This window comes from Gekko japonicus, unplaced genomic scaffold (assembly GCF_001447785.1).
Source record: "Gekko japonicus isolate JY-2015 unplaced genomic scaffold, Gekko_japonicus_V1.1 scaffold175, whole genome shotgun sequence".
NCBI lineage: Eukaryota > Metazoa > Chordata > Lepidosauria > Squamata > Gekkonidae > Gekko > Gekko japonicus.
In genome coordinates this window covers 884,285-908,476 of record NW_015166425.1, presented here as the reverse complement: position 1 = coordinate 908,476, position 24,192 = coordinate 884,285, and the positions used below count along the sequence as shown (strand labels likewise).

The 24,192-nt window shown below is 51.2% G+C and overlaps 1 protein-coding gene across 1 annotated transcript in view; it reads left to right on the top strand.

Moving 5' to 3' along the window:
- INTS3 (integrator complex subunit 3) overlaps positions 1-24,192 on the top strand; it is a 200,043-nt gene that overhangs the window by 107,905 nt on the left and 67,946 nt on the right. Inside the window, exons 7-10 of the mRNA XM_015411750.1 lie at positions 7,969-8,113; positions 9,925-10,054; positions 18,084-18,181; positions 19,062-19,253. Of these exons, the coding sequence (XP_015267236.1) occupies positions 7,969-8,113; positions 9,925-10,054; positions 18,084-18,181; positions 19,062-19,253 (565 nt within the window). The remainder of the gene's footprint in view (positions 1-7,968; positions 8,114-9,924; positions 10,055-18,083; positions 18,182-19,061; positions 19,254-24,192) is intronic.

Below are 24,192 nucleotides of genomic sequence, written 5' to 3'. Positions count from 1 at the left end.
GTCTAATGGGATTTGAAATACAGGTCTTCCCAATTCTGGCCTGACGCATTAAGCACTGCAGCACACTAACTGTGCCTCCTAGCCCAAGGATTCTCCCAGGCTGTGCGGGAAGCAGATATCATAGAGTTGGAAGGGGACCTCCAGGGTCATCTAGTCCAGGGGTGGCCAAACTGTGGCTCGGGAGCCACATGCGGCTCTTTCACACACATTGTGCGGCTCCTGGCAGGGCGGCTGGGGAGGCATACTTTTCTTCCCTCCCTCCTGTCTATTTGCTTTCCTTGTTTCTCTCTCTTTCTCTCTCTTTCCACCTCTTTCATTCTTTCCGCCTCTTTCTATTTCTCTCTCTCTCTCTCTCTTTCTTTCCACCTCTTTAATTCTTTCCGGCTCTTTCTTTTTCTCTCTCTCTTAGACAAATAATTATCATTGGCAGACAAATAAATATCATTCTCAAGATCTGTTTCTACCCCTTTTGTTTTTATTTTTGGCAGTCTCATGTAATGTTAATAAAAAGCAAAATTTGCATATTTTTAAATAAAAATCTGCATATAATATTTGTTCAGTGTTTTGTGGCTCTCAAACACCTGACATTTATTCTATGTGGCTTTTACGCTTGGAGACATCTGCGGATACAGCCAGTGATAGTTTCCAAGGATTCCCTCATTTCTCTGACTTCCCTGCTAGCCGCTATTCATCCTGGTATTACTACGGCTGTGGCTAAGTTTCCGGCAGCAGGGGCTTCTATGTAGAGATGGAAATAGAGATTGCCTTGACCCGGGTGGCCCAGGCTGGCCCAATCTCGTTAGATCTCGGAAGCTAAGCTGTGGTCAGCCTTGGTCCATATTTGGATGGGAGACCACCAAGGAATACCAGGGTCACTACACAGAGACAGGCAACGGCAAACCACCTCTGAACCAGTTTGGTGTAGTGGTTAAGAGTGCAGACTCTAATATGGGAGAACCGGGTTTGATTCCCCACTCTTCCACTTGCACCTGCTGGATGACCTTGGGCCATGTGAAAGGAGATTGTAAGCTGCTCTGAGACTCCGAGTGAAGGGTGGGGTATAAATCCAATCTCCTCCTCCTCCTCCTTCTTCACGTCTCTTACCTTGGAAACTTAGTGGGGTCACCTTAAGTCAGCTGTGACTTGATGGGGGGGGGGGAATTGTAAGATTGGTTCTTTCCAAGACTGCTGGATCACTGGATTGTTAAACAGAGAAAGAACACGAGAAGAGAACCTTTTTGCAGTGCCGGGTGGTAGAATTCTGGGCTGCACCACTCCGGTTAAGGAGTGGGGAGGGGGCTGTTGCATGAGGGAGAAGGTCGTTACATCGGGATGGGCACGAACCAGCTGATGAACTAAAGAAAGAAGGGCTTTAAACTTTAAATGCCTCGTGAACCAATACAATCCAGGTTGGTTCATGGACCAACCTCCTGGTTCATATGGGTTTGTGGTTCGGTTCGTGGTTCAGCCACAAGCCACAAACCGAACTGCAGAAATGCAGTTCGTGCCCATCCCTAGTTGTTCGTCTTGCCATGATGTTCTTGTTCATTTGCTGGAAGATTACTGTTCTACTTCTATCAGACTCCTGTGTTAGTTAATACATCTTCCTGAAGCTATCTTGAAGTGTTAACAGAATGCTGCAAAGATGAGATGCAGTTAAAAAAAAAACCAAGCAATTATTATTATTATTTTTAAATCCGGCTCTCAAGATTATAAACGCATTTTCTGTCCCCCTGAAGAGGTGGCAGAGAAGTAAGAACATAAGAGAGGCCAATGCTGGATCAGGCGAATGGCCCATCCAGTCCAACACTCTGTCATACAGTGGCCAGAAATACCAGGGGCCATCAGGAGGTCCACCAGTGGGGCCAGGACACTAGAAGCCCCTCCCCCTGTTGCCCCCCCCCCAAAGCACCAAGAATACAGTGCATTACTTGCCCCAGAACAAGAGTTCCTATCTATACCTTGTGGCTAATACAAGTGATGGACCTCTGCTCCATATGCTTATCCAATTCCTTCTTGAAGCTGCCATGCTTGTAGCCACCACCACTTCTTGTGGCAGTGAATTCCATGTGTGAATCACTCTTTGGGTGAAGAAGGACTTCCTTTTATCTGCTCTAAATCTACAGCTCATTGATTTCACAGAGTGCCCACAAATTCTTGTATTGTGAGAAAGGGAGAAAAGTTCTTCTTTCTCTACCTGCTCTGTCCCATGCTTAATCTTAGAAACCTCGATCATGTCACCCCTCAGCCATCGTTTCTCCAGGCTAAAGAGCCCCAGGCGCTTTAATCTTTCCTCATAGGGAAAGTTTGCACACAGGAGGTTGCGACTGGTAGTTCTCCTCACCGGGCGACGAAGGGAGCCATTCAAAAAGCAGCACAGCGTTCAGGCCTGTTCCTAGGTTCTGAGACCAAAGCTTCAGGGAATGTTGTTTGTGTGTGTTTTAAAATAACCGCTGCTCTCGATAGCCACGTCCACATCACCGAAATGTACTCTGTGATCGATGTGGGAAAACGGTAGTTTACGAGCGTTCCTAAAAATACCTGGCTAGACTAGCTCGACTCATGCTTTGACCTGTTGTCCTGGGGTTATTGCATTTCCCAGTATGCTTACTTATTTTTACTTTTGTTTGCTTTAAAAAAAAGTTTCTGCTGCTTCTTTCACATGCTGAAGGTGCCCAGAGTGGTCAGACAATCAAACGCTAAGATCTACCAAATATAAAAAAGTACGTTGGGGGAAAAAATCATGTCCGTATTGCTCAGGAGGCAAAGGGATTACAAAAGGTTGCCGGGGGCCACTGTAACCTAATGGGCCGACCACCAAAGACCTGGTAAAAGAAAAGCCCCTTGAGAAGCAGCCGAGCTTCCAGGGGAGGGAGAACTCTTCAGATTTGGGTGTGTCAACCAAGATGTTACCCCTTCGTCGTTGTTGCTGTTCAGTTGCACAGTCGAGTCCGACTCTTCGCGACCCCATGGACCACATCACACCAGGCCCTCCTGTCTTCTGTCGTCCTCCGGAGTTTGCTCAGTTTCATGTTCGTTGCCTCGATAACTCTGTCTCACCATCTCATCCTTTGCCGTCCCCTTCTTCTGTTACCTTCAGTCTTTCCGAGCATCCGGGTCTTCTCCAGCGAGTGCTCCCTTCTCATTTGATGGCCAAAGTATTTGAGCTTCAGCTTCAGTCTCTGGCCCTCCAGGGAACAGTCAGGGTTGGTTTCTTTTAGGATCGACTGATTTGATCTCCTTGCAGTCCAAGGGACTCTCGAGAGCAATACCCCCCTCTAAGCTGTGGAGTCTTGTGAGCAAAAATTCTACTTTGTGAGCTTCCGGCGTTAAAGTTGTGAGCCAGTGATTTGGCTATGGCATGAATTAGTTTGCTCTGGGGCCCTCCTTCCTGAGCGAAGACAAAAATGTGTGAGCCAGAGGCTAAAAAACCGTGAGCTAGCTCACCCTGACTCAGCTTAGAGGGAACACTGCTCAAGAGTCTTTTCCCGCACCCCTACCAGCTTTGATTTAAAAACCTGAATCGCTGACTTCAGTTTTTTTTGGGGGGGAAACTAGCTCAGCGAGAGGCAGGGTATTAAGCAAGGACCTTACTACTTACGCTTACAGGGGTCTTTCCCTTTATGAGAACTCTTAATAACCAGATAGTTGCTTAACCAAAAAGGTTGCTTTTATTAAACAGAAGAACGTCCTCATAAAATGCACACATACAGAAATAAAACACGCGTTAGATCATACACACAAGTCATGGAAGCGCAGAGGTGAGCTAGAATAATCAGGGGGCGTTGGGAATAATCGGGGGGGGGGGCGTTGGGGAAATATACTTTATCCAGGAGATCAGGGGTCCATGGAGCAGAAACTGGAAAGACGGGAAACGGCCCAAATGAATTTGGGAGTGACCCGCCAGTTGGCGCCCAGGCAGATACACTGAGACTGCGGCTGTGATGGGCTAGTTATACCCCAAAAATGTGTGCAGAGGGCTTGCTAATGTGAGGGGTCCCTCAGAACAAAGAATTGATGAGATTAATCAGGGCTAGAACAATGTAGTTTGGAAACTCTGTATAGAGAAGAGAAGATATTGGATTTATATCCTGCCCTTCACTACCCAAAGGAGTCTCAGAGCGGCTGACAGGCTCCTTTCCCTTCCCCTCCCCACAACAGACACCCTGTGAGGTAGGTGGGGCTGAGAGAGCTCTGACAGAAACTGCTCTTGAAGAAGAAGAAGAAGAGATTGGATTTCTACCCCGCCCTTCACTACCCAAAGGTGTCTCAGAGCGGCTGACGGGCTCCTTTCCCTTCCCCTCCCCACAACAGACACCCTGTGAGGTAGGTGGGGCTGAGAGAGCTCTGGCAGAAACTGCTCTTGAAGAAGAAGAAGAAGAAGAGATTGGATTTCTACCCCGCCCTTCACTACCCAAAGGTGTCTCAGAGCGGCTGACGGGCTCCTTTCCCTTCCCCTCCCCACAACAGACACCCTGTGAGGTAGGTGGGGCTGAGAGAGCTCTGGCAGAAACTGCTCTTGAAGAAGAAGAAGAAGAAGAGATTGGATTTCTACCCCGCCCTTCACTACCCAAAGGTGTCTCAGAGTTTTTTACAACCTTTGGGTAGTGAAGGGCGGGGTATAAAGCCAATCTCCTCCTCCTCCTCCTCCTCCTCCTCCTCCTCCTCTTCCTCTTCTTCTTCTTCTTGAGAGAACAGCTCTGAGAGAACGGTGACTGGCCCAAGACCACCCAGCTGGGTTGCCTGTGGAGGAGTGGGGAATCAAACCCTGTGCTCCCAGATTAGAGTCCGCACTCCTAGGCGCTACACCAAATTGGCTCTCTGGTTCCCAGTAGTGGACAAAAGACAACAGGAGATGTTCTTAGGAGGAGTTTCTGGATGTGCTTCCTCTGGTGATTCAGAGGGTAAACAAATCAAAATGGAGACAATACTGCTTGGTGACCCTCCTTTTGTGTTAGGTGGGAAAGAGGGGGGCTGTTGTTACAAAAGACCAGGAAGGGAGGAACCAGGTGATCTGGATTTTGTAATCCGGGAGGAGATCTTTCCAGTGTGCCCCAGTAGGTGGAGAAATATCTCATTGTTTTGGATTGGGGGGGGGGACAGTTTGACAAATGGGGGAGACTATTAGTTTGACTGATGCCCTAAAGCAGTGGTTCTCAACCTTCTTAATGCCATGACCCTTTAATACAGTTTCTCATGTTGTGGTGACCCCAAACCAGTGTTCCCTCTAAGCTGAGTTAACGTGAGCTAGCTCACAGTTTCTTAGCCTTCAGCTCACACATTTTTGTCTGAGCTCAGGAAGGAGGGCTCCAGAGCAAACTAATTTATGCAGTAGCCAAATCGGCCGCTCACAACTTTAATGCCCGTGACTCACAAAGTAGAATTCTTGCTCACAGGACTCCACAGCTTAGGGGGAACATTGCTTAAAATTATTTTTGTTGCTATCATAAGACCATTGAAAATTTGTGTTTTCCGATGGTCTTAGGCGACCCCTGTGAAAGGGTCGTTCGACCCCCAAAGGGGTCGCAACCCAGGTTGAGAACCGCTGCCCTAAAGCCGCCTTCCCAACATAGCAAGGCCAGTTTGGTGTAGCCAAAGGCCAGTTTGGTGTGGTTTAAGTGCGCGGCCTCTAATCTGGGGAAACGGGTTTGATTCCCCACTCTTCCACTCGCACCTGCTGGATGACCTTGGGCAAGCCGTAGTTCTGATAAGAGCTGTTCTTGAAAAAGAGCAGTTTCTGTCAGCGCTCTCTCAGCCCCACCTACCTCACAGGGTGTCTGTTGTGGGGAGGGGAAGGGAAAGGAGATTGTAAGCCATTCCGAGACTCCTTTGGGTAATGAAGGGTGGGGTATAAATCCAATCTCCTCCTCCTCCTCCTCCTCCTCTTCTTCTTCTTCTTTTGCTGCTCGAAACCATACTGTTTGGTTCTGCTCCATCTTGGTTTGGTGTATATTTCCATGCCGCACTCTGGTCTATTTCTAGGCCAGACGTGACTTGCAGTGTTGGGGGGGTAGGAGATGATAAGTGGTGTTTTCTGGCCCGTGGCTCCCCTTTGCAAAGGAACATAGGGAGCCTTACAAAGAAGGCCAAGTCTGCTTTCCGTAAGAGCGTAAGAGAAGCCAATGTTGGATCAGGCCAATGGCCCATCCAGTCCAAAACTCTGTGTCACACAGGTGCCATCAAGAGGTCCACCAGTGGGGCCAGGACACTAGAAGCCCCCCCACTGTTGCCCCCCCCACCAAGCACCAAGAAGACAGAGCGTCCCTTGCCCCAGTGTTCCCTCTAGCCTCTTTTTTTAAAACCTCCAAAGGAGAGCCCACCCCCTCCCGAGGAAACCTGTTCCACTGAGGAACCGCTCCAACTGTCAGGAAGTTCTTCCTAATGCTTAGCCGAAAACTCTTCTGATTTAATTTCAACCCGTCGGTTCTGGTCCGACCTTCTGGGGCAACAGAAAACAACTCTGCATCACCATCCTCTAGATCACGGCCCTTCAAGTACTTGAAGGTGGTGATCCTATCGCCTCTCAGTCATCTCCTCTCCAGGCTAAACATACCCAGCCCCTTCAACCTTTCCTCATGGGACTTGGTCTCCCGACCCCTCACCATCTTCGTTGCCCTCCTCTGGACGCGCTCCAGCTTGTCTATATCCTTCTTAAAGCGTGGTGCCCAAAACAGAGCACAATGCTCTAGGTGAGGTCTAACTTCCTTGTTCATTGACTTGTTTGTGACATTTACGCTCCAGCCACACACCCCAGGGCAGTTTGCAGAGATAAAAAATGCACATCCATTACTGAAGCTGGCTGCCTCCATACGAGGCTTGAGACCTGAGCCTCTTACCGTCAGAAACCCGCATTTCGTTTTGCAGAAGTAGTTGCTGCCAGGCAGCTGGGGGCTGCTCAGTTTGTTTTTTGTGTTGTTGACAAAGTAGGGTGGGGAATGGGATCAGAAAAGAATTATCCACAAATGGCTAAAATCACAGCCAAACAGGCCTGTAACTACAGTGAGCCTTTTGGGGCCTCTGCTCCCTTTCTTAAAGGAACAGCCCCCCCCCCCCCCCCCAATTTCTCCTGGAAATGCTTTTTTCCACTCATTGTTAAAACATTTTTTTAAAGGTGTGTGCTCTTTAAGCAGAATGGGGTGCTGTAGTTGACTATTTCGCACGCTGAGCAAGGGGGTGGGAGTAAGTGACCTCTGGGATCCCTTCTCACTCTGTGTCAAGAAACTGGTCTCCTTGAGGAGAGTCTTTTTGCTTGAGTGTGCGCTTTCTTGACTGTAGAAGTCATCACTTCCCACCTGCCGGCTTGTTCTCAGAATTGCTGCTTAGGCCGGCAGAAGTGATTAACTTGCAGCCGCTGAGAACCGTCATCTAGAGTGGTTGACGGCTTGCAGTTTAGAGATCTCTCCTGGTAACAGCTTTCTGTTGGATAAATGTCTATTTCCTTTCCTTTCTGCATGGAGAACTTCAGCCCCACCAAAAAAAAAATTGCCCCCAAAGCCACAAAATCCTAGCTACCGGCCTGGAGCCAAAGGAGACTGCATCAAACGCTCTGTCTTCCGCTCTGATGGCCTCCTGCGACTGCCAGGTCCCCTCCGGCCTCCTGAAAGATAAGAGAGTGCCTCTGATGGGCTTCCGTGACAGGGGAGGGGGTTTTCTCAGCCAGGGTGCCAGTGATAAAATGGTCCCACTTCTGTTCCCCTAAACTTTTTATTTAGTCCATTCACACATCGCTTTTCTCCCCACTGGAGACCCAGAGCACAGCTTTACATCGTTCTCTTCTTCTCCATTTTATCCTCAGAAAAACTCTGTGAGGTCAGGCTATGTGACTGGCCCGTGCTCACCCAGCGAGCTTCCACAGCAGTGTGGAGACTGGAACCCAGGACTCTCCGGTCCTTGTCCCCAAACTCTCCAGGAGGGAAAAGCCTTTTGATTTCCCACAAGAATCTCTTTGCCGTTCTGTGTGCCTTGCAGGGAGTGGGTGCTGAAGAGCTCGGTGCTGATCGCCATGTCCGTGTACACGTTCCTGCGCCTCATCGTGGACCACCACGGCTCCTCGCAGCTGCAGGCCCTGCGGCAGAAGGAGGTGGACTTCTGTATCTCTCTGCTCCGCGAACGGGTGAGGAAAACCCAGAGCGCTTATCCGTCCGAAGCATGTGTGTCACCTCTCTTCAGCCGCTCTCGCTTTTCAGGGTCTTTCTTCCTCAGTCCAGATCCCTAAACACACCCTCCCTTTCTATCGGCTGAATCCCTCATTTGCCTTGTACTCCCTGCATACTGACGGACACCACTCTGACGCCCATTTATTCTTTACTACGTTTGTATGTTTACCTACACCTTCCTCCGGGGAGAGTTACAGAGCCTACTCAGGGGAGTAATTCCATTTTTCCCCCTCTCATGAAACAGCTCATGAGGTAAATTTGGCTGAGGTAATGGGTTTGTTAAAGCACCCAGAGCCAGGGAACTGAGCAGGGTTGAATCTCAGTCTGTCTTGGCGACGTCCAACGTGTGGCTGAGCCACACAGTGGCTCTCAAACTAAAAGTGGATTGGGGAGGGGTCACCTTTAAGAACATAAAAAGAGCCCTGCTGGATGAGACGAATGGTCCCTCTAGTCCGGCATCCTTTCTCACACAATGGCATCAACCAGTTCCTCTGGAGGGCCAACAACAGGGCAGAGAGGCCGAGGCCTTCCCCTCATAAGAACATAAGAAGAGCCCTGCTGGGTCAGACTAGTGAGGGTCCATCTAGTCCAGCATCCTGCCTCACACAGTGGCCTCAACCAGTTCCTCTGGAGGGCCAACAACAGGGCATGGAGGCCGAGGCCTTCCCCTCATAAGAACATCAGATGAGCCCTGCTGGATCAGACCAGTGAGGGTCCATCTAGTCCAGCATCCTGCCTCACACAGTGGCCTCAACCAGTTCCTCTGGAGTGCCAACAACAGGGCAGAGAGGCCGAGGCCTTCCCCTCAGAAGAACATCAGAAGAGTCCTGCTGGATCAGACCAGTGGGGGTCCATCTAGTCCAGCATCCTGCCTCACACAGTGGCCTCAACTGGTTCCTCTCGAGGGCCAACAACAGGGCAGAGAGGCCGAGGCCTTCCCCTCAGAAGAACATCAGAAGAGCCCTGCTGAGTCAGACCAGTGAGGGTCTCTCTAGTCCAGCATCCTGCCTCACACAGTGGCCTCAACCAGTTCCTCTGGAGGGCCAACAACAGGGCAGAGAGGCCGAGGCCTTCCCCTCATAAGTACATCAGAAGAGTCCTGCTGGATCAGACCAGTGAGGGTCCCTCTAGTCCAGCATCCTGCCTCACACAGTGGCCCCAACCAGTTCCTCTGGAGAGCCAACAACAGGCTGAGGCCTTCCCCTGATGTTGTTTCCTGGCTCTGGGATTCTGAGGCTTAGTACCTCTGAATGTGGAGGTTCCCCTCAGCCGCCATCGCTAGTAGCCCCACCAACAGCAAGCAGCACGCACAGCGGTGGAGACGCTGCTTCTCGGAGCCGAACGCTAGTGCCGAGGCCCTGATAGTGTTGGGAACATCTTGGACCTTTGCTTCGATGCGGAAGGTGAAGACTGAGCCTTGGCCCCCACAAAGCTTCGGAATTAGCCGGAGCCTCAAAATTTATAGCCGGGCTTGTTTGTTTTCACATTGTCAGTCATCCTTTAAAAATAATAGCAGCTGACCTTCTCTCTTGCCATGTCGGCTCTTTGGAGTTTGCTGTCTTCAAAGGGTAATTTTCCCCGGGGGCAGACCTCTTCAGTGTTAGGTGAAGTCGGATGAATCATTCCTTGGCTCACAAGCGATTTTGGGACTCAGTGCCCCCCCCCCCCTGCACAGATAGATTCATTCTGTCCCTGTCCCTCTGCCCGAGAACCGGTAAACAGTAACATCTCTCCCTTCTTTTTTTTTTCTTTTTTCCCTCCCGCAAAGTTCATGGATTGCGCCGTGATTGGCCGGGATCTGGTGAGACTCTTGCAGAACGTTGCTAGGATACCCGAGTTTGAGCAGCTCTGGAAGGACATTATCCACAACCCGCAGGCGCTGAGCCCGCAGTTCACAGGTAAGTGAAGGCAGCCCCGCCAGACACAAATTAACCGCCGGGACACATTGTGGACTAGTCACATCAGGAGGCAGCGCGGTGCATTGGATGACGCTCGAGGTGGATAGGACTAGGCAGGCTCCTGCAGTAGAGAAGAACAGCATTGGACCATGATTGTCAACATTGCGGAATCATTGTGTTTTTTAAATGTTTATTCCTGTGTGAATGCACAGAAGTGTATTAATATTTATCTATTTTTTTTGAAAATGTAAAGAAGCGTGCTATTCCCTTCTTAAGTATACCACGGTTGTCACTGACTATTTCTCTACCACCTAGAGCAGGGGTGTCAAACGTATTTGTTACGAGGGCCGGATCCGACATAAATGTCTCTTTGTCGGGCCGGGCCGTGTGTGCCATAAAACGTAATGCCAGGTACTGGAGACAGAAACGGTATAAAGGGACAGCAGCTGGTAAGCTCCGAGTTGGTGTGTCCTCACTGCAAGGCCCCATGGGGTGGGAGGGGGGGGTGCAGAGGGAAACCGACAGAGGCGGACCGGAGAGGCAGCAGTGCAGCTCCCACGATGCTTGACTGCTACAGGCAAGGTTGTCCTGCTGTGCAAAAGCCACAACAGAGTGGCTCCGCCCACTCCCTCCCTTGCATCGGTTGCTCGCGGGCCGCATAAGAGCCCTGGATGGGCTGGATCCGGCCCCCGGGCCTTATGTTTGACACCCCGACCTAGAGGTTGGCCACCACAAAAGTCCCTTTGGGTTCAGTCTGTGCCAATAGAGAAGGGTAGCTGAACTTTCCAGCATGGCTACCGCTCTCTCACGCTCCCCTGTTGAGGCCGGGAGTCCCATCCCGGGTGGTGGAGCACTGGCTGTCCCCTTCAGATTTATTTCCTGCCGGAGGCAGGGCTTTTGATCCTCCACTGAGCCCTAGAGGTCCTAGTGGGACACCCACATTCCCCATCCTTTGCAAGAGACCAAATCTCCCCCTTTCCCCCCCCACAGGCGCCTTCCGTCTGCCTCGACAAACTGCGCGGCCCCCCTCGTCCATAGCAGCCCAGGCCACTTCAATTAGGAATTACGAGAACACTTTGTTTCCTCTTGCTGCTGTCAACATATTCTCCCCTCGCCTATAAAGTTCTTTTTAATTATAATTTAGTTTCTAGTTACTAAGGCTGAAACTGCGCCACGCATTGGCTCCCTCCTGGAACGCTGGGAAAGTCATTCGGAACAACGGAAGGCTCACTGTGAGCGAGAGCTCGGCGCCGGGAAGGCCTGGCTATCTGAGGCAGCACACAGAGTGCCTCCAAGCATGTGCAGAGAGCCAGTCTGGTGTAGTGGTTAGGAGTGTGGACTCTAATCTGGGAGAACCGGGTTTGCTGCTGGATGACCTTGGGCAAGCCATAGTTCTGTCAGAGCTGTTCTTGAAAAAGAGCAGTCCTCGAGAGAGCTCTCTCAGCCCCACCTACCTCACAGGCAGTGTTCCCTCTAAGCTGAGTTAGTGTGAGCTAGCTCACAGGTTTTTAGCCTCCAGCTCACAGATTTTTGTTTTAGCTCAGGAAGGGATGGCTCCAGAGCAAACTGAGTCATACAGTAGCCAAATCACTTGCTCACAACTTTAATGCCAGTAGCTCACAAAGTAGAATTTTTGCTCACAAGAGTCCACAGCTTAGAGGGAACATTGCTCACAGGGTGTCTGTTGTGGGGAGGGGACGGGAAAGGAGTTTGTAAGCCACTTTCTCAGCCCCACCTACCTCACAGGCAATGCTCCCTCTAAGCTGTGAAGTCTTGCGAGCAAAAATTCTACTTTGTGAGCTACTGGCATTAAAGTTGTGAGCAAGTGATTTGGCTACTGTATGACTCAGTTTGCTCTGGAGCCATCCCTTCCTGAGCTAAAACAAAAATCTGTGAGCTGGAGGCTAAAAACCTGTGAGCGAGTGATTTGGCTTACTGCATAAATTAGTTTGCTCAGGAGCCATCCTTCCTGAGCTAAGGCAAAAATGTGTGAACTGGAGGCTAAAAAACCGTGAGCTAGCTCACACTAACTCAACTTAGAGGGAACACTGCTCACAGGCTGTCTATTGTGGGGAGGGGAAGGGAAGGGAAAGGAGTTTGTAAGCTGCTCTGAGTTTGTAAGCCGCTCTGAGACTCCGAGTAAAGGGCGGGGTATAAATCCAATCTCTTCTTCTTCCTCCTCCTCCACATGCAGCTGCTGGTGTGACCTTGGGTCAATCACAAGTTCTCTCCGAGCTGTTCTCTCACGAGCAGTTCTCGAAAGAGCTCTCTTAGCCCCACCTATCTCTCCTCCTCCTCCTCCCCCCCCACCTCAGCCAACCTTCGCAGATCTTTGGCTGTGGGCCAGCTTGAGTCCTGATCGCATTGTTATTTTGAAATTATCTTCGGGAAATGGTCGGGGCTAGGGATGCCAGCCTCCAGGTGGGACCTGGGGCAGTTCCCCTGGAGAGGAAATGGCTGCTTTGGAGGGTGGACTCTGTGACATTGTATCCCACTTGGGTCCCTGTCCTCCCCAGGCTCCTCCTGCAATCCCCAGGAGTCTTCCGACCTGGATCTGGGAACCCTAACCCCCGTTCCTGGTGGCTATGGGGAGAGCTTGCAACCATAGCTGTGGCTGATTCATACATGCAGTTGTGTCTCTCAGTGACTTACCAGTCCCTGAAACCCAGCAAAGCAAGCAAACCGTTTCCTTTGCTCTTCAGACAGGTTCAAGTGTAAAAAACCTCAAAGCATTTTGAACATATCAAGGTGATAAAGTATTATTAGTACGCCTATAAAGTCCGGCCATAAAACTTTGATTCTGCAAAATGATATATTTATTTGGGACTTTCATTCCCATCCTTTCTGCCTTTTGAGGCCTGGCTTGCGATACCATTTAAAACATTCATGAGACGATAAATCAACGGAGGAAGCAAGCACGAGAGGACACGGGAATCCGATTACCATTAGACATTAACAAACGGTGACTCACAGAAAGGGTCGGTTGAAAGTGGCCCGTTCGCTACCTTTGCGGCATCGACTGTCCCACTTTCCACCTTTCCAAGAAGCCGTGTGAGACAGGATGCTGGACTAGAGGGACCCTCACTGGTCTGATCCTGCAGGGCTCTTCTGAGGTTCTTATGAGGGGAAGGCCTCGGCCTCTATGCCCTGTTGCTGGCCCTCCAGAGGAACTGGTTGAGGCCACTGTGTGAGGCAGGACGCTGGACTAGATGGACCCTCACTGGTCTGAGCCAGCGGGGTTTTTCTTGTGTTCTTATGAGGGGAAAGCCTCAGCCTCTCTGCCCTGCTGTTGGCCCTCCAGAGGAACTGGTTGAGGCCACTGTGTGAGGCAGGATGCTGGACTAGATGGACCCTCACTGGTCTGATCCAGCAGGGCTCTTCTGATGTTCTTATGAGGGGAAGGCCTCGGCCTCTATGCCCTGTGGTTGGCCCTCCAGAGGAACTGGTTGAGGCCACTGTGTGAGGCAGGATGCTGGATGTGATGGACCCTCACTGGTCTGATCCAGCAGGGCTCTTCTGATGTTCTTATGAGGGGAAGGCCTCGGCCTCTATGCCCTGTCGTTGGCCCTCCAGAGGAACTGGTTGAGGCCACCGTGTGAGACAGGATGCTGGACTAGATGGACCGCTGGTCTAATTTATCCAACAGGGCTCTTCTCGTGGTTTTATGAAATTCCAGGTGCATTTCGGCTAAGCACGTCCTGTTCGGCAGCTTCCTGCCAGCGCCGTCTTCCAATCCACTTTGCGCTCATTCTGAGTTCAGGCTGCGTAGAAAAGCACTTCTTTGCGTGCCACGTTCGACAGATGATGGATTTTTGACGCGGCTCCTGCAGCCGTCTTAGAGATGGATTATTGTCGGAAGGGGTGAGAGGAGCTGCCTGCCCCAACTCCCCGGGCCTTTCCTTCCCACTTGTCCTGCTCTTAAATGTGCCGAGGCTTGGCCTGTGCTCTCTCTCTCACGGGCAGGGAGAAAGCGCCTCCAGCACGGGATTTAGGCACGTAGCTCCCAGGAGAGAGATGCGAAAGCTCTCATCCTGTCGACCAAGCCTGGTGGGAGGCCTGTTCCATAACCACACTCCCCGTGGGTGGGCGAACGTGAGAACAAGTAGCTGGATAGTGGAATCACTCCTTCCCAAGGCCATCGTATTGTTAGCCATTCTAACAGCTCTTCGGGGAGAGGAGATTTCCCCGCCAACCTCCACCGGCCTCGTTCAGCAGAGAGTCCCGTTTTGTACCTTTCAGAGAGCTTTCTGGTTCCGTTCAACCCTGCCGCGAACCCTCTGTTTCAGCGAGAGCCGGCGTGCTGCGGCGGTTAAAGCAAGGGGTCCCCCAACACAGCACCCCTGGGCGCCTGCACGCCCCCAACGCCTATCCTGGCACCCACCAAGTGTTTTTTAAAAGAGGGTGGGGCGGGGATTTTTTGCCCAGCAAGGTTTCTGATTGGCTGTGCAGATCTTTTTTTTTAAATTGCATCAGCGGTTGCCGTCAGTGCAGTACAAGGATCTCCCCACTGTGTGAGTGAAGGTCAGCCGCGACAGCCGTTCTTTGGCAGATTCCGCCTCTGGTCACCTCCATTTTGGGTCAGGGTTCCCAAGGCCCCCTTGGGCTCAGAATGCCTGGGTTAAGAACATTGTTATGGTATCTGGCAGGGCTCTTTTTGTAGCAGGTACTCCTTTGCATATTAAGCGACACCCCCCCCTAATGTAGCCAATCCTCCAAGAGCTTACAGTAGCCGCTGTAAGAAGAGCTCTGTAAGCTCTTGGAGGATTGGCTACATTGGCCTAATATGCGAAGGAGTTCCTGCTACAAAAAGAGCCAACGCCTATAATGACTTATGCTCAATGCTGGAAGCAAGAAAAAGTACCCAAACTATGGGAATGGATAAGGAAGTTACTTTTCATGGCAGAAATGGATAAAATGACAAGAAAATTGAATAACAAAGAAGATGAGGAATTTTTTACAGACTGGAAGGACTTTAAAGACCATATTGAGAAACACTGGGATGTTAAGAATAATTTGTTTTGCTTTAATAACTATTAAGAATAGACTAGAGATATGTCAGAATGAAATGGTTATAGAACAGGTTACCTATAAGGCTGAGAATTTTAAAAAAAGGTAGTAAAAGAAAATATGAATTTTTACGTATGGTTAAAAAAAAAGGGAAAGAATAAGAAAATGAGACATGGTGGGGGTGGGAACGCTGCGGGAAGCCTGAAGCAGGGGAGGGAGGGAGATTTAGATAAGGGATGTATTTAAAAAGGGGAAATGGTGTAATATTGGACATGTTGTTATATCCTGACAGTAAAAATTGTTTGTTTTTTTTAAAAAAAGGAATGCCTGGGTTAGAGTGTCAGACAAGGGTCTGGGAGACGCTGGTTCGAATACATACCGTGGAGAACAAGAAAAACTGTGAAAAAGTGACGCTTAATATATGTCTTTAAAGGATCATAGAAAAGTGAACAAAAATAATATACATAATCATAAAAAAAATATATTGACGGTGATCTCCGGATTGTCTTGCCGTTTCGAAGGAAGATCCTCTGGTGACGTCTCACAATTATCAAAGAAGATTTTCAATAATCATAACAGCTGTAATGTATAGTAGAACCTGCCATGGGCTAATCATCTTACTACTATACATTACAGCTGTTATGATTATTGAAAATCTTCTTTGATAATTGTGAGACGTCACCAGAGGATGTGAACTATTGAGAGACAGTTTTTGTCCCACATCTTTGTTCAGAAGATCTTCCTTCGAAACGGCAAGACAATCCGGAGATCACCGTCAATATATTTTTTTTATGATTATGTATATTATTTTTGTTCACTTTTCTATGATTCTTTAAAGACATATCTTAAGCATCACTTTTTCACAGTTTTTCTTGTTCTCTGTATTATTTCATTACTGTGCCAATCAATTGTTATTATACCTGTTCGAATACATACTGTGCCAAGGCTGTTTCCTGGGTGATCTTGGGTCAGTTGTTCCCTCACAGCTTAATAGGGTTGCCAAGTCTTACCTGGCATGCAGAAGGGCTGAGAGCCAGTGTGGTGTCATGGTTAAGAGCAGCGGACTCTAATCTGGAGAATCGGGTTTGACTCCCCACTCCTCCACATGAAGCCAGCTGGGTGACCTTAGGTCAGTCACAAGTTCTCTCAGAATTCCCTCCGTCCCACTTATCCCACAAGGTGTCTGTTGTGGGGAGAGGAAGGGAAGGCGATTGTAAGCCACTTTTGAGACCTATGAGGCCTGCTGGGTGACCTTGGGCCAGTCCCAGTTCTCTCAGAGCTCTCTCAGCCCCACCTACTTCACAGGGTGTCTGTTATGGAGAGAGGAAGGGAAGGTGATTGTAAACCACTTTGAGGAGGAGAAGATCCAAGTTCTTCTCAGTTCTGAAAATTCCGTAGCGAAATCCCAAAAGAAGCTCTTGTGTTTTTAATACAGAATTTTAGATGGTCCGTAGGCGGATTTGGTGCGTATGCTGCGCTTCAGTTTTAAGAAATTCAGCCTGGGGGACTCAGAGCAGCTGGAGTCTTCAATATGTATAAGTTACGCGAATCGACCTCCGATTCTGCTTAATTTGTTCTGATTTTACCGGTTGCGGGCCGGGGCACAGGCAGACGCATACGCATATGCATCCTGGGCAGTCTCATTCAGCCACCTCTCCGGCTTTCGTGATTTCGGTAGACGTTGTGCCCGCACGTCCATGTTCATCTCTGCACCTATGAAAATACAGTAAACGTACATAAACATTTTCTCCTTGGTGTGCAGGCGGCTCACAGCCTTTGGATACCGAGCAAGGTGAGAAAATTGGGCAAGCAAAGACAGGCAGGCTGAATTGCTGGAACAGCCACCTGGGGAGGGTGGCGACTTTTGTTTGTTTCCTTAGTTTATACCCCACCTTCCTCCCCAGTGGGGAACTCAAAGCAGTTTGTGTTATTCCCCTCGCCTCCGTTTGATCCTCACAACAACCCTGTGAGCAGGGGTCATTTCGTAGAAAAAGAGGTGCAGGAGCTCATCAGCATAACTCATTAGCATAACTTATTTGCATATGCCACGCCCCCTGACATCACCGGAAGTGTGTCAGAAGGCAACACCCACCGCTCAGGCTTCACTGGGCTGTTGTGGATTGCTCGCTATTGGGGAGGGGGGACGTGCAGATCTGTCCTCGCAGAGGAGGGAGAGCTTGTACCTGAATGAAACTTGGTCTTAAAGGTGCCACTGGACTGTTTTGGACCAGGGGAGCTCTGCAACTTACCTGGCTGCTTCTTGCTCTGACTGAGGGCTGCTGGGAGCAGGGGGCGGGGCTTGTTGCATGTGCCCGCCCCCTGGGCGCTCTACTGCCGGAGCTCCGCTCCTGTGCGCTTCTGCAGGAAATGACCCCTGCCTGTGAGGTAAGTTAGGCTGAGAGTGTGTGACTGGCCCAAAATGAGGAGGAGGAGAAGAGATTGGATTTACACCCCGCCCTTCGCTCGGAGTCTCAGAGCGGCTTACAATCTCCTTTCCCTTCCTCTCCCTACAACAGACACTCTGTGAGGTAGGTGGGCCTGAGAGAGCTCTCCTGAGAACTGCTCTTGAGACGACAGCTCTGAGAGAACTGTGGCTTGCCCAAGGTCACCCAGCTGGCTTCATGCGGAGGAGTGGGGAATCAAAACCCGGTTCTCCCGGATCGGGGTCCGAAGATCCTAACCACTGTGCCAAACTGGCATCCATGACAGATCTCCTAGTTCTTAGCCCAGCAGTCTAACCACTACATCACGCCAGCTGTTGAGCGCAGCAGCATATAAGGCAAATGCAGTTTTAGGGTGTATCAACACAGGCAGTACGTCCCATTCACAAGATGCCATAGTCCCACTGTGCGCCTGGAGCACTGTGTGCCGTTCTGGAGGCCTCTCCCAGGCACCAGCTGAGATCCCCGCCGACCGACAGCCTCACAACCTCTGGCTGTAATGCTCCCCAGGGGCACTGCTGGTCAGCCGAGCGCACGTAGCCCTGACGGCCTTTGGTTTTTTGCCACTTCTCCCCCCGCAGGCTTGTTGCAGCTCCTGCAGTCCCGGACTTCGCGCAAGTTCCTGGCCTTCCGCCTGACACCGGATATGGAGACCAAGCTGCTCTTCATGACCTCTCGGGTAAGACCGGCCGGCTGCGGGGCAGGGGACACACAGCAGCGTCATGCAGTCTGGTGAAGAGCGGGTTAAGCTGGGAAGGAAGATCCGAGTCCAGTAGCACCTTAAGGAGCAACAGGCTTGCCAGGCTTTTGAGAGTCAAAGGGCCCTGGAACTCCAGGGCGTGGCTGGACTCAAACCTTGCTCTTCTTCTGCAGGCCAACTTGGAAGGTCGCTTCAGTGGTGTCGCTGACCCCTTTGGGAGGGAGAGGAGGTGAAGCTGGGTTAACCAGGCCCCCCACCTTGATGCACTGGGGTTGATCTGGCCCTCTGGTCAATGCCATGTGGAAGTCGTAGAATCATAGAGCCAGAAAGGACCTCCAGGGTTGTTTAGTCCAACCCCCTTCATGATGCAGGAAATCCACAAATACCTCCCCCCCCTAAACACACACCCAGTGACCCCTGTTCCACAGCCAGAAGATAGCAAAAAAACCTCCAGGATCTCCAGCTAAACTGGCCTGGAGAAAAATCGCTTCCTGACCCCAAAGTGGCGACTGGCAGTTCCCTGAGCATGTAAGGAAGGGCCACGAGAACTAAGCACTGAGGCAGCCCTTCCTGCCCTCTCTTCTCGTGATCTGCCCAAGTCCACAGAATCTGCATTGCTGTCAGGCGGCCACCTAGCCTCTGCTCGAAAACCTCCAAAGAAGGGGAGCCCCCCACCTCCCGAGGAAGCCCTTCTATATGGGTAGCCGGGTAGTCACCTCTTCCAAGCCTGTTTTTTGCAGGCACATAGCCTGCTCTTCCTCCCCTTCTCAAGCCAGCGTGGCCCAGTTGAACAGCGCGTGTCTTGCCCCCACGCCAACCATGCCCACTCCCTTCCTCTCTTCCTCCTCCCTCCCCCTAGGTGCGCTTTGGCCAACAGAAGAGGTACCAAGACTGGTTCCAGCGGCAGTACCTGTCCACCCCGGACAGCCAGTCCCTGCGTTGTGACCTCATCCGCTACATCTGCGGGGTGGTCCACCCGTCCAACGAGGTGCTGAGCTCCGACATCCTGCCTCGCTGGGCCATCATTGGCTGGCTGCTCACCACCTGCACGGTAAGGCGTCCTGGAGGGCCGGGTGCTCCTTCACGGTTGGCGGGCCGAGGGTTTTGTTTGAGGGGGTTTAACTAACTTGGAATCGTGGAAGGGGCCCTACAGGCCATCTAGTCCAGCCCCCTGCTCACTGCAGGATCCGCCTGAAGTATCCCTGACAACGGTGCCTCTAGCCGCTGCTAAAAGACTGCCAGTGAGGGGGAGCTCACCACCTCCCTAGACAACTTAAGCCTCCTTTACTCAACTAGGGGTAAAAATTTGTGCCAAAGGGGCTGCCCTACTGAATTGTGGAGGCAGAGGAAACTAAGAACATCAGAGGAGCCCTGCTGGATGAGACCAGTGAGGGTCCAACTAATCCAGCATCCTGTCTCACACAGTGGCCTCGACCAGGGGTCATTTCGTAGAAAAAGAGGTGCAGGCGCTCATTAGCATAACTTATTTGCATATGCCACACACCCTGGCGTCACCGGAAGTGTGTCAGAAGGCAACACCCACCGCTCAGGCTCCACTGAACTGTTTTGGATTGCTAGCTATTGGGGGGGGGGACACATGCAGATCCTCGCAGAGGAGGGAGAGCTTGTACCTGAATAAAACTTGGTCTTAAAGGTGCCACTGGACTGTTTTGGACCGGGGGGGCAGGGGGGGAGAGCTCTGCAACTTACCTGGCTGCTTCTTGCTCTGACTGAAGGCTACTGGGAGCAGGGGGTGGGGCTTGTTGCATGTGCCCGCCCCCTGGGCTCTTTACTGCTGGAGCTCCCCTCCTGTGCGTTCCTGCAGGAAATGACCCCTGGCCTCGACCAGTTTCTCTGGAGGGCCCAAAACAGGGTATGAAGACAAAGGCCTCCCCTGATGTTGCCTCTTGGCTCTGGGATTCAGAGGATGAGTGCCTCTGAATGTGGAGGTTCCACGCAGTCGCCATGGCTAGTAGCCATTGATAGACTTATCCTTCATGAATCCCTTTTGAACCTTTTAAATTCTCACGGCCATCACTACATCCTCTGGCAGCAGATTCCACATTTTAATCAATCCCTGTGTAAAGGTAGTGTTCTCCTTTTGTCCACCTTGCCCGTCAGCTTCATTGGTACCCTCCAGTTCCAGAATTTTGGGAGAGGGAGAAAAAGTTCCCTTTGCCCATTCTCTCCACCCCCTGCCTAATTTGACAAACTTCCATCCCATCGCCCCTTAGTCGTCTCTTTTCTGAACTGAAAAATCCCAGCTTGACGTGCCCCGCTCTGCCTGTACTTAAGGTCCTAGAATCGCTAGCATCATTGAGTTGGCCTCAAGAGCCGGCAGCGAGTGGCCTTTCAGGATTGGTCGAGCAGATCGTCCCCGGCTGAGTCAAACGAGGGAGCCAAGCTATGCGATGCCATTGTGGTAGGGGACGGTACTGCGGGCGGAACCGATCCTCAGGATACATCCCTCCGGAGTTCTAAGGTGCCAAGAGCAGACGTTTCTCCCTCCTCTGCCAAAGGCAACCTCTTTCATGTTTTCCCTGACCTGCAGAGTTCAGGGGAGGAGCTCACGGCCAAGGCCTTGAAAAGTCTCTTGGGGGTCCCGCTGAAGGGCTGCCTGTCCTCCATCACCGCCCCGCCTCCTCCCAAACAAGCTTTTCTCCGCTCAGAGTTGCATCGCCATCTTTCTGCTGGGTGCTGAGCGGCTCATGGCTCGCTCTGAGCTTGCGGCTCCTGGCTCGCTCTGAGCTCGCGGCTTGGCTGTGAATGGCCTCTCTCCTCCTCTGCCCCACTCCGATTCCCTGCATCTGGCCGCAGAGTTCATGCGCTGGCTGCGAGGCACCGCATCTATTCATTTAGAAACCCGTTTTTAAAAAATCAGCACTGAGCCAAGCCACGTGGCAGTTAACCTGTCAGGAGCAGAGCTCAGCTGCTGGAATGAAAGCCTGCAATTTGCATCCGTCTGATGAGAACAGACAGAGCCAGAAGAGGGAGCTGGGAATTGGGGGTTTTGCCGTTGGAAGAATGCACGCCTCCTTTCACAGAGCCGGCTTGGGGGAGAGTAGGCTTGCAGCCAGCCTCTTTCATTTGGGAACCTCCATGTTCAGAGACAGTCAACCTCTGACTCCCAGAGCCGGGTGGCAATATCATTGGAAGGCCTCGGTCTCTCTGCCCTGTTGTTGGCCCTCCAGAGGAACTGGTTGAGGCCACTGTGTGAGACGGGATGCTGGACTAGATGGACCCTCACTGGTCTGACCCAGCAGGGCTCTTCTGATGGTCTTTTGAGGGGAAGGCCTCGTCCTCTCTGCCCTGTTGTCGGCCCTCCATAGGAACTGGTTGAGGCCACTGTGTGAGACGGGATGCTGGACTAGATGGACCCTCACTGGTCTGATCCAGCGGGGCTTTTCTTGTGTTCTTATGAGAGGAAGGCCTCGGCCTCTCTGACCTGTTGTTGGCCCTCCAGAGGAACTGGTTGAGGCCACTGTGTGAGACAGGATGCTGGGCGAGATGGACCCTCACTGGTCTGATCCAGCAGGGCGCTTCTGATGTCCTTATCAGGGGAAGGCCTCGGCCACTCTGCCCTGTTGCTGGCCCTTCCAGAGGAACTGGTTGAAGCCACTTTTTGAGACAGGATGCGGGACTAAGATGGACCACTGCTCTCATCCAGCAGGGTTCTTCTTATTTTCCTATGAGCGGAAGGCTCTGCCACTACCAGCAGCCATTTTGCAGCTGCGCCCACCACCCTGTGTCAGAATTCCAAAGGTTCCCACAGGCCCCAAAAGGGTGGGGGGCCCTGCTCTAGCCACTACACCATGCTGTTTCCCAGTCGATCAATCAAGCAGAGAAGTGGCAGGTGAGCTCTTCTGCAAATGGGGTTTGGTTTTTTTGGCCGGGGGGCAGAGTGCACTTGTAATCTCCAAACTCTATGCTGCGAGAAATGAAATTAAGGAAATAATCAAAAGGCTCCCACAGTAGAAGAAGAAGAAGAGGAAGAGATTGGATTTATACCCCGCCCTTCACTACCCAAAGGTGTCTCAGAGCGGCTTACAAACTCCTTTCCCTTCCCCTCCCCACAACAGACACCCTGTGAGGCAGGTGGGGCTGAGAGAACTCTTGACAGAAACTGCTGTTTTTTTCAAGAACAGCTCTGAAGAACTTGTGACTGACCCAAGGTCATCCAGCCAGGTGCCAGTGGAGGGGTGGGGAATCAAACCCGGTTCTCCCAGATTAGAGTCCACACACTTAACCACTACACCGAACTGGCTCTCCCATGCAGTACAGCAGTGGTGGCGAACCTATGGCACGGGTGCCATCGCCCCAGCCAGGCCCAGACCATCATTAAAGTGTCGAATTCTCTGCCAAATAATTTTAAGTAAATGAAAGCATTTGGGATTGCTTTCCTTACTTTGTTTGGATCATCTTCAGTTAATGTGTGAGTTGTTTTTTCTAAAGTAAAACCTCAGCATTCAGGTTAAATGGCCGTGTGGTCACTTTGCGATAAATAAGTGGGTTTTGGGTCGCAGTTTGGGCACTCGGTCTCTAAATGGTTCGCCGTCACTGCAGTACAGTTTCCTGCATAACCCCTGGGGGCGGTGCTTTGCTCTCAGTTCAAGAAACTGTCCCAGCGCAAGACCACTCAGTCCCACGTTGCGATGGATGGCGGGAGGAGAGACTCTTTCTGTCATTTCCTCTCCCCCCCCCCCCTTTAGCATTCCCGGCATCTCCTTTTCTTGCCACTAATTACCAACAGCATCCTGACTCATTAAGGCCCGGAGTCTGGCTTGACTCCCCAGTAACGCAATCCACATTTTCTTCCGGCGTTACTGGACAGGATCAAGCTGGAAAGCTCTTGGCATGGCCAGAGAGGGAGGTGGCTGGCGACAGCGGCAAATTCATCATGCACTCTCTGGACAGAGTTGGCAAAGTGTCGCTCGCGTGGAGGGTGCCATGGCCTCATTCTGGAGACACCTCGAAGCATGGCCCTCCCCGAATGACGGAGCGCTGCCCAAGACTCCTTTTCTTCCCCTCTGGCCATAAGCGGAAACTGGCTCACTCAGTCTTTCTTCTGGCAACTCGGGGCCAAGCCAGAAACGGCCATGGTATCCGTTCTAACCCGACTGATCAGGAATTTCATGGAGTGCCTACGAGTTCTTGTGTTGTGAGAAAGGGAGAAAAGTACCTCTTTCTCTACCTGCTCTACCCCATGCATAATCTTATAAACCTCAATCATGTCACCCCTCAGTCGTCGTTTCTCCAAGCTAAAGAGCCCTAAGCGCTTTAACCTTTCTTCATAGGGAAACTGTTCCAACCCTTTTATAATTCGAGTTGCCCTTTTCTGCACTTTTTCCAAAGCTATAATATCCTTTTTAAGGTGTGGTGACCAGAACTGCACACAGTATTCCAGATGAGGTCTCACCATTGATTTATATAGGGGCATTATGATATTGGCTGATCTGTTTTCAATACCTTTCCTAATAATCCCCAGCATAGCATTGGCCTTCTTTATTGCAGTCGCACACTGTCTCGACATTTCCGGTGAGTTATCTACTACAACTCCCTCTTGATCAGTCTCTGCCAGTTCAGACCCCATCAATGTATATTTATATTTAGGATTTTTGGCTCCAATGTGCATCACCTTGCACTTGACCACATTGAACCCCATTTGCCATGTTGACGCCCACTTGCCCATCTTTGACAGATCCCTTTGGAGTGCCTCACAATCCTCACTGGTATTCACCACCCTGAACAACTTCATATCATCCGCAAATTTAGCCACTTCACTGCTTATCTGGATCAGGACCTTGGCGCAAGGAGAGGAGGGGGACGTTAAGCCTTTCCCCGTCGTTTTCCCGACATAAACCAGTCCCGGGCAGTTGCCCTTTGCCCCGCTAGGGCACTCTGTCTTTTTACCCCAGAAGGGCAAACATAGCAGCTCCCTTGGGCTGTTTGAGATCAGGAGAATTGGCTGCGGGGGGGGGGGGGGAGGTTAA